Source organism: Bactrocera latifrons, unplaced genomic scaffold (assembly GCF_001853355.1).
Source record: "Bactrocera latifrons isolate USDA-ARS-PBARC rearing strain unplaced genomic scaffold, ASM185335v1 scaffold_225, whole genome shotgun sequence".
Taxonomy (NCBI): Eukaryota; Metazoa; Arthropoda; class Insecta; order Diptera; family Tephritidae; genus Bactrocera; species Bactrocera latifrons.
This window is the reverse complement of record NW_017535797.1, coordinates 267,988-277,964: the sequence shown is the minus strand read 5'-3', so window position 1 is coordinate 277,964 and position 9,977 is coordinate 267,988. Positions and strand designations below refer to the sequence as shown.

Here is a 9,977-nt window from a genome sequence, read left to right as displayed (position 1 = left end):
GAGAGCTCCACTCAGCCTGAACCTGAAGTGACCACTGTAGCAACTGAGCAACCAAGTGAGAGCTCTATACAGCCTGAAGCTGAAGTAACTACTGTAGCAACAGAAGAACCAAGTGAGAGCTCCACTCAGGACGAGCCTGAAGTAACTACTGTAGCAACTGAGGAACCAAGTGAGAGCTCCACACAGCCTGAAGCTGAAGTAACTACTGTAGCAACTGAAGAACCAAGTGAGAGCTCCACTCAGGCCGAACCTGAAGTAACTACTGTAGCAACTGAACAACCAAGCACTCCACAACCTGAAGAACCAGTTATAAGCACGACCGTTCGGGATTTAAGTACAGAAACTAGTTCCGAAGCAGTACCCACTACAGTTAAACCGTGTGATCCAAAACCGGGTTGCAAATGCGGTTGTTGTCAACGAGTTAAGACCCTTGCTTTGTTGATATATTCTTCTGCAGAGAGCGGTAATGCTATTGGCAGTAAGCAACCGAACTGTTCACAAGGCTGCGCCGATAAAGCGCCTGTTGATTTATTCTCTCAACTTATTGCCAAGCTCAGATTAAATCAGAGTTTATAATAGGATGCAACTTTTATGAAGTTTTGAAAAGTAAAAGTAAAAATATATATGTATATAAATTATTATATATTGTTTTAAGATATTATTTATAAATCTCTAGATTTGTATGTATATTAAGAACAGGTGTTGGAGGCTAATTGTTTTACATTTTATTTAACCATCGATATAATCGTTTTTTGGTTATATTCACTAGATGCGATAAAAAACGATTTAAGGATCAATAAATTGAAATTTTAATCTATGTACGATTTCATTTTTGCATCATCGTCTTTCAACAAATGTTCTTTGCACACAGCTTACCGAATAAGGACCGTTTTATTATACTAATAACACGAAAATTTCTAAAATAGTTCGGATCGCTTCCACCGCTTAATTTCAATAGATCTGGACTAAATGGTATGTATGATACCCATACAAACCGATGAGAGAGGTGAGAATACTAGCTATATCAGATGTAATTATTGTAAAATTAATGAATTCAATTTGCCGTTGTCAGCGACGTCAAAGCAAGTATAGCCCATCGGATATCGAATTGAATGCACACCTCTTTGAAGGAACTTCATAGCAGTATAAGTATATACTGCAAACCTTTTTAAAGAAACTTCAAAACAATATATTATATATACTGCTATCTTGATGGCAAATATCTCCGCTTTAAAGGCGCTACAACGGTATATTAGTCTAAAGCCAGAGTTGACAAATCGTCTCTTACTCTCCCACTTAACTACAAGCCATCCGTGAAAAATATCACTGCTCTTCTTCTCCAACTTCTTTTTCCCCGCTCAGCACACAAATCTTTTGAAGATATGTGAGAAGAGAAAAAGAAAAGCTTCTACGATACAGTGATCTAAATCTTTGGGAACGCAATCAAAGCATTGAAAGTTTCGGTATGTCAGTGTGCGTACACTTGGTGAACATATTTAGATACCCTCAATTGAGATCGTAAAGGGTGTTTAGCCGTTGCTTGGTGGAAGAGTAAATGAGCAAAATGTTTTGCATATGACTCCGCCACTTCTATAACACTTACATTAACGAGGTCTTCACCCTCGAGTTCGAATTTTAACTTTATGTATTTTATATTTATTCTAAAACTTATAGTATCCTTGCGCACATTAATTATTTACAGGATTTAGGAAAAAATATTATACTTTCCTATTTAAGTTCTAGCAGTGGAAGTTCAAACTTGTGTTCTTTTCTAAGTTCAATTACATTTCCGCCTCTCATATCCGTTACTATATACTATATTACGCACATTATGTCAGGTGATAGAGCTTCGTATCGCCGACAATATCCACGTCGCTGCCGTCGTCTTCGTCCTCCTCGTCATCATCCACATCCGAGTAATCGTCCGTGGAGTAATCATGTTGCAGAAAGCCCATGGCATTCTCCAATTGACCACCTGAAATATTGCGCAACATTTGCAAATGTTGCTGATGCGACGCAACATTGTGGCCGTCATGCAGCAGTTGGGAATGCGCACCGCCACCACCCAGCGAGTCGCTGCCATTATTACAAGTATTAGTGTTGCCACGTAATTGCAAGTGTGTTGGAAGTGTCTGTGCGTGTGGGTGTGAATGCGTTGCGTGTTGCTGTTGCTGTTGCTGTTCGCGCGCATAAGCCTGTGCAGCAAATGCCTTTTCAACGCCATTTATATTGTCTGCGCCATTATTACTGTTACTTGAGCTGCCACTCTGTTGCATGTGGTTGTTATTGTTGTTGGCGTGGCTACTGGCATTTGGTAGCGTCGCATTATTGCTGCTCTTTGCACTGTGACTGCTGCTGCCGTCCGAACGTGAAAAGTCAACGGGTTCTGCAAATGGAATGCCAAACAAAAGATAAAGGAAAAAATTTTGCATTATTGTTGTTGTTGTGCAGAAAGTTTTTCTTTGTACTTCTTGGAGTTTTGGTAAATGTAATTATGTGAAATATTGTCAATTTAATTGGCTGCAGCAGTGCAACGTTGATGGACAAGACAAGTTTTGTTGAGTTTCCAAAGTACCAAGACAATTTTCTCAAGCTTTTGCGGTAATTTTTTTCTCTTTTTCAACATTGGAAAGGCAAGTGTAAGGACTTGAAGTTTCTTTGTTTGACCGCTATGAACGTCCTTTCACACTATTCAACCGCCTTCGATTAAATTATGAATTTGTTTTAGGAATTTTGAGAAGCTTTTACAACTTTTAGGAGCTGAGATGGTGTCAAAGTAGTAATAAACGACATATTTATGGACCTTTACGTTTCAAAATTGTATTATATTTGAGAAAAAAAATTGACCAGATTGAAATAATTATTTCGCACATTCGTCTCATAATCGTTGTTAATATTAGGTCCAGTAAGAAAAAAACTCCGAATTTTTAATATACAATATTTGTCTTTAATGCTCTGTGTCTCGAAATGTATGTATGGGTAAGTGCGTTCGTATTACGCTATATGATGTTGGAAAACAACAGTCGTTGTGTTTTACGTGAGTTCCTGCCGACGACGGCCTTACAACACGGTGCTTAAAAGCACATAGATCGAAACAATGATCAGCGTGCTAATAATACATAATTTCTGCAAGTATTATTTGGTCCCAATTGGTCAGGTGGAAGGGACACCTTTTCCACCTTGGTCGCATTAGAGGTCAACCTAAACCCTCTGCTGTGCTTTGGGTCCGGTAGCCAGCTGCAGTGCGACTTCACACTGAATTGAATTTTCTATTCTACATACCCTTACTTTCAAACCCACCTCAAAGGCCCAAACCCAATGAGCAGATTGGAGCCAACTGCAAGGACTAACAGCACCCCGTGGTACAAAATTTAAGTCTCCGGCCAGACCTTATAGCTTTTGCTACTACCAGTTGAGCACACATCAAACTTAATGAATGGCTTGATTTTCAAATGTCTTTTCATTAGAAGGAATCTCATTCAAAGTCTATAATATTAGTTCAAGCTGAGTATTTCTGACAAGATATTGCTGATATTTCGAGTGCAGTAAAATAACAAACATAGTGTACATATGTATATTGGATTTAGTCGCCTCTTATGACAGACATACTTTACAGCGGCAAAATTCTACCGCTGCCCGCTTGGGGAATGGCCTTGGAAAAATAGGATTTTGTACTGAAATATTTTCTCAGATATTTTTGTGATTGCTTGACTCTGAATTGTTTAAGAACCGTCAAAGGTGGACGCCAGCAAAGATAAAATACTCCATAGTTTGCAGTTTTTTTCGATAAAGTCGAAAACGTAAGTCAGGCTTGCTGAAAATGTGAATAGTGTTTGCGGTTCTGATAGTGTGAGAGCCAATCTCGCCCAAATTTGGTTCCGTCAATTCATTTCTGGTAATTTCGACGAAAGATGCAAAACGCTCTGGAAAACTATTTGCTAATAAAAAAAAAAAGTTAAGCTTTGGGTCTTAATTCAGACTTGTATCATCAATAATTGGAATGTTTGAAGCACAACCGCCTCGACGTAGTCAGCCTTGGTCAATAGGAAAGAAGATTGTGTTCCATAAGGACCACGCAAGGTCACATCAGCAGTGATTCGATAAAACTCTATGAGATTTATAAAAATTTAAACTTTGGCTCTCTTCCTTATAAAATACGAAAGATGAAATGGCGTGAAAAGGAAGAACTAACGACCGGTGCTCTCTTGTAAACTCGGCTATTACCGGGTAATCGGAGTCTACGCCAATATAAATGATGACGATATATTCGAATACTTTCAGATTTTGAGAGAAAAGTAGTAACTTTAAATAAAAAAACGAAGAAAATATTGAAGAGACTAAGTGGAAAATGAGAAAACGGTCTTGAACATGTCAATTCTTTTGACGAACTACTATCAGATTACTGAAAGTTAAAAGCAGCTATTATTATGGTTCAATCAGAACTCGAAATTGGAAACCAAAATTCTTCCACGAGAAGTCATAACTACATGTGAACACTTCAAATTGCTCGAGTTCTTTAAAGGACTATACGCTGCAACTGAACCTTTGATACCGAATGTCTGGCGATCTTCAACTAAAGCGTGCCACATTGTTCGATTTTTCAATTAGTTGAGAGAATGACAGATGAAGAGACATTTTTAATAAACATAATAATTGTTACGATAAGGTAAAATGTGGCAATTTTAAATATCATATTTCCGCAAACAAAATATCAAAATTCAGTCCATACGCCAAAAGCATTATGCAGAAGTTTTATAAAGTATTTTGACAGACGGCAGAGTTAATGCGGATTAACTGCGCACTTAATCAGCTCCAAATATGTAGGTGACAAACGGCAGCTATGCGAGTTTGAAGCTTTCGTAAACGTCATTTTTATAATATTATCAATGAAAATGGATAGAAGATAAACATTGCGGTTGTTAGCTGACCAATTTTTACAAAACCATTTTTTATTACAAAAACATATCAATACGTTATTTTTAAAACTGCAACATAACACAACATCATGAAGATTTGAGAAACAACTGTCAGTGTTTTTTATTTTTTATTCACAGTAGATAAAAATTGGCCATTTTTAACAATATTGCTAACGCAAATGCAGCTAACTCTCTAAATTTTTGAGGATTAAATGGGAGTCAGCAACGAAGTTATCTTCACTGACTTCTGAATTAATCCAAATTAATGTAGTTAACGCTGCCGTTTGTCAATACTATATATATAAAAAGATAGACTAATAGATCTACTTGTGTATGACACGCTATTAAAAATACTGAGTTTCTATCTAAACCCAACGAAAGTTTATTAAAGTACTCACCATTAGTATTGTCTCGCCGTCTCAGCTGTTTTTTATGCTTCATTCGACGATTCTGAAACCATGTCTTCACCTGTGTCTCACTTAGACCCAAAGCGGTTGCCAACTCCACACGTTCCGGCGTCGAAAGATATCTTTGAGCTTCGAAACGCTTCTCCAGCCCTGATAATTGTGGATCGCTGAAGACCGTGCGCGCTTTGCGGCGACGACAGTGACGCAACGCATTCACACCCATACCTAAGCCTAAAGCCAGTTCAGGCACACAACCGGCGCCGCCAAAGAGGTGTCCACCACCGAAAAGACTTGCTGGAAAAATGAAGGCATATTAAAAGCGACCACAACTTAAACATTTTCCGATATACATATTGATAAATAGGGTACATGTGTTCGTTGTTTTTTTTTTTGTTTTTTTTTTTGTGTATTTAAGTTGCCTAATTGAATTTCGTTCGGTCAAACACCCGAAAAAGTTTGGTGTCTCTAATTTGTGTAGATATTTTTCAAACTGACAGCTACTATTTATTTACATGCGGTGTTAATTATATTATTGGCATGTGTGCTTGTGTGTTTTGCATGCAAACTTACCCTGCGAAAGAAAATAAGGGTCCACTGATTTGTAGGCACCCGACGAGGGTGATAAGTAGCCGAGCGTCATCTGCAAGAAACCATGGTCACTGTATGCCGCACTTGGGTATAACACCGAGGCTGGATGTGGATGTTGTGGTGGTGGCGGCGGTAGTGATGGAGGAGGCGGAGGTGGTGCTGCAGACACTTGTTGTGCTGCTTGCGGTAAATAGTTGCTTGTCGGTGGACTAATTTGATGTGTTGGCACCGATGCTGTAGTGTTGCTGTTGTTGTTGCCTTGATTCCCATGCGTTGAATTAGTTAGTACGGTTGGCGATGGCAGTGAAGCGGACGAAGCGGATGATATCGAAGAGGGTGCGGTCAAAGCGCCGGACAAATTACCACGTTCGCTCGGTTTGAAGCTGCAACGAGGGCGTAAGAGAACCAAAACTTGAGCTACTATTGTGGCATTATTCATTTTTAACTATTTATTTATTAAATTAATGGATGTTTATAGTGCAGACAAAGAGCAGACAAGGAAGTTCTAGAATTAAGTTTTTTGAATATAATTACTCAGATAAAAAAGTTTCCGTTATAAGAACTGCATCGAGTTTTTTTGGAAAAATGCACAGTGAAGTGACGAAGAAAGCTTAATAGAATAGAAATATTTAGCCATTGTATTATAGCCCATAGTTCACTCAGAAGACGCTAAAACAGGGTGGCGGAAATATTATGGTTTGGCATAGTTTAGGTCTGGTCGTAAGACACAATGAAATAATGGACAAATTTGAGTACTTGCATTTTTTAAAAAACTATATGGAACCCTAAGGCTGCGATTCCAAGCCAGTCAAGTGGAAATTTCTGTAAGATATTCATCCCAAATACGTTTCGATCTTTTGGATTGGCCAATTCAAAGCCCTGTCGCGTAACCAGTGGAAAACCTATAGATTGAATTCGAGGCTGACATCGCATAGGTTACTTATAAAAATATGAAAGATCTCTCGTCTGCCGTTAAAGAGTGGTCAGTTTGTATAACGACTACTTGGTGTTGTGGTCCGGTCTATAGAATATGTGCGGAGTTTACAGCGAAGAAAAAGATATGTTAACAAATAAAAAAAAGGTTTCCATATAAGAACTTGATTTTGATCGTTCAGTTTATATGATAGTTATATGCTTTAGTTGTCCGATATCGACGGTAATGGATGAATCGATTCAGGTCGTCACGTGTATAGGATCTCCGAAATTTCTTAATGGATACTACACGCTTCATAGCAAACTTAACATAAGATAATGGCAATATTCGTTTAAGTCAAAGCAGATACATTTGAAATTCTCAACTGGTTTATAAAATAGGATATATTAACCCAATATTCTTCTAGAAGTACGAAGATTTGTCGGTAGGATATACTATGCCTTAGACCCATAAGTTTCAGAGCTTGGCTTCACTTTTTATCCACATTTATGGACTACAACTAAGAATTTAGTAATAGTTGTGCAGCTTTTTGATGTATATATACCATAATTATTTCTTTCGGAGTCGCTTTTATGTCTGACAGTTACTTTTGTATGATCGAGCTTTCCATTCTCCAGTGCTAAAAGCTTTAAAACAGTTAAGAAACTACTCTGATTGTTTTTTAGAAATTGTTTTCACGTCGCTAATAAAATCTAAATTCGAGAATGCCTGCCGCCGACTATTAGAAAATAATCTACTTCTATGTATAATTATAAATTGGGGAAATTTGAACACAACATACTCTCGGCTTTGAATGTAGGCTATATTAGCATGCAGTCTTTCATTTAACCTAAAACATTTTTCTAAGAACTTAGACTTACACTTTCCTTACTAATCCATATCTTTTTGTCTAATAAACCCTAGGCGAGGTTAGGTTAGTCTGGTAAGCCAATGAGCCACGCCTAGACCAATTTTGGTACTTTGCGATACCAGATAAAGTTCTGTTACTAAGTCCGTGAGGAATAGTCATCCTTTAGGATGCCTGCGCTTGACGCGAATTTTAACAAACTCTGCAGCCTCACTACCGATACTTTTTCAGTGCACTGTGAGACCCCAGATGCTTACACCGTAGTCTTGCCAAACTCTTTCCCATATTGTGAATGGAATATTGTGAATGGATGTATTAACGTCTTCAAATATCCTCGGTTTCTGCTCAATTATGTTCATTTACCAGATCAAAAGCCGAAAACTTTGTTTTTGGTGCAGAACTTTGGTAGACTAATTAGCAATCGGACAGAAAAGTAGTGATACCACAAAAAAATTAATAAATGAAAGAATTTCCTTGAGACTTTTGCTACCAAATATGTTTTGCGATAACTACATACTTTTATAACTTTTTTATAAGTTATTAAATGTACTTTTCAGGCCTATATAGTTTTCTTGGAAAGAAAAATTATGTGTTGCCTTCCTTACGAAAACTTTGTTCAAGATTTTCTCTGCAGATTCTGAACACAAACTCATCTAATTTCATCTGATGGTTGAATTGATCAAAATGGAATTTTATTGAGGTTTTCACTGTGATCTATGCGTTTTTGTGCCCTATCTTCTGTAGGATGTACTCGTGCAACAACCTTATTAAATTTTCTATGCTTATCAAGCTAAATTTTGAGTCAGGACCCTAATTTTAAATACCGTCGGCGTAATATTTAACATGGAAGAGAATACAATATTCCGTCGGCATTTGCGTAAAGGTCTTTCACTGCACTGCCACCATTGGACATTATCGATATGTATTCTTGTTGTATGCCGTTCCCACGACAGTCAAGTCTACGAAAACCGGAACGGACCCGGATTTTTATCCGGCCAAGGACTGTCAACTCGGCAGAATTCTGCCGTTACAACAACAACAACAACAACATCGATATATATATATATGTATATATCTCGTGAGCTCTTAGGTGAACGACCCGACTCATTCTTGACAGGCTCCTACGATTATTTCGAAACTGGAGAGCTGGGCATTCAAGCCGTTTAAAGAGATCGGTAAGGCAATCAGCGAAATCCTTTTCAGAAATGCCAACAAAGTTTTGAGGGATTCATTTTTTTTGCACACTAGTAAAAGAATCCGAGAAATAATTGAGCAGTGGCTCCACCGAGACTCCGATTATCGAGAAATAATAAAGCAAAGAGTCCGATTACCGAGAAGGGGGCGCCGAACAGGCTCCTACGAGTAATTCAAAGCGGAGAAAAGTTCTTCTGTTGGAAGTCTGGAATTTGAGACATTTGAAGTGATCGGTAATGCATCGTTTACGAAAACTTAAAAAAACACTTCATGGATACTCCAAATTTAGGATAATGCATTTTATGGAAGGTAGCGGCTACGATTCTAAATTACAACTCAACCAAATTGATAGAAGAATCGACGGTAAATTGAAATATTTTAATGTTGCTTGCACTGAAAGTTTACCGTTGTTGCGCCACAAGTCGTGTATATTCCTCGTTGTCATCCAATGCATGTATGGGTGAATGTTTTTGTTGGTGTTGCTGTTGTTGCTGCCGCAATTTCTCACTATCACAATTATTTTTGGCACATTTTCCAATTGCCATTTTCACTTTGCTGTTGCTGGTGTGGTTATTACTATTGTTGTTGTGATTACTACTAGTATTATTATTATTGTTGTTGTTTAAATTTTGACACAAAATATGTTCGATAGAGAACGGTGTCTTTGCGGTGACAATTGTAGCGGATTGCTGTTTATTGCCAGCGCCGCCGACGGTACTATGACTAACGGTGCCCGCACTATTTGCGGCGGACGCAAGCGAATGCGACGGCGAAGCTATCACGCGCTCACTAACTTGTATGGACATTTTTGTAATTTTTTTGCAATAAGTTTTCAATAATTTTTAATAATTAAATTATTTTTCAATAATAATTTAATTTTTGCTTTCTATTTTATGGCGCGCGTTTGTAGTAGTAACACTGTTAAACTTCAGAAATCCACTTTCGACGAGATCACAGTCGCGCGTACCGCATTCGTCGACAGTTGAACGCATTTTGTCCGTTCAATCACCGCACAACAACCGTAAATCACTCTAATCTACGACATTGACTTGCATTACGGTGATGCTGTTGCAGCCATTGCACCCACCACT

At 38.0% G+C, this 9,977-nt stretch overlaps 2 protein-coding genes across 3 annotated transcripts in view; one reads left to right on the top strand and one right to left on the bottom strand.

Moving 5' to 3' along the window:
- LOC108968685 (paternally-expressed gene 3 protein-like) overlaps positions 1-606 on the top strand; it is a 6,423-nt gene extending 5,817 nt beyond the window's left edge. The window contains exon 4 of one of the 2 annotated variants that reach the window (XM_018932849.1): positions 28-606. In XM_018932849.1, the coding sequence (XP_018788394.1) occupies positions 28-576 (549 nt within the window). In that variant the 3' untranslated portion in view covers positions 577-606. The other variant, XM_018932848.1, reaches the window with a different exon arrangement.
- Positions 607-1,752: 1,146 nt separating this feature from the next.
- Positions 1,753-9,699, bottom strand: LOC108968687 (brain-specific homeobox protein). The gene is made up of 4 exons (XM_018932854.1): positions 9,292-9,699; positions 5,894-6,294; positions 5,315-5,617; positions 1,753-2,386 (listed from the first exon to the last, which is right to left on the bottom strand). Exons 1-4 carry the CDS (start codon positions 9,690-9,692, stop codon positions 1,830-1,832), a joined length of 1,662 nt encoding a protein of 553 aa, XP_018788399.1. The 5' UTR covers positions 9,693-9,699; the 3' UTR covers positions 1,753-1,829.
- Between the last annotated feature and the right edge of the window lie 278 nt (positions 9,700-9,977).

Coding starts and splice junctions, on each gene's coding strand:
- LOC108968687 (XM_018932854.1), bottom strand. CDS start 9,692: ATGTCCATACAAGTTAGTGAGCGCGTGATAGCTTCGCCGTCGCATTCG. Junction 5,618..5,893: donor CCCTTATTTTCTTTCGCAGG/GTAAGTTTGCAT, acceptor TCATTTTTCCAG/CAAGTCTTTTCGGTGGTGGA. Junction 2,387..5,314: donor ACGGCGAGACAATACTAATG/GTGAGTACTTTA, acceptor TTCCATTTGCAG/AACCCGTTGACTTTTCACGT.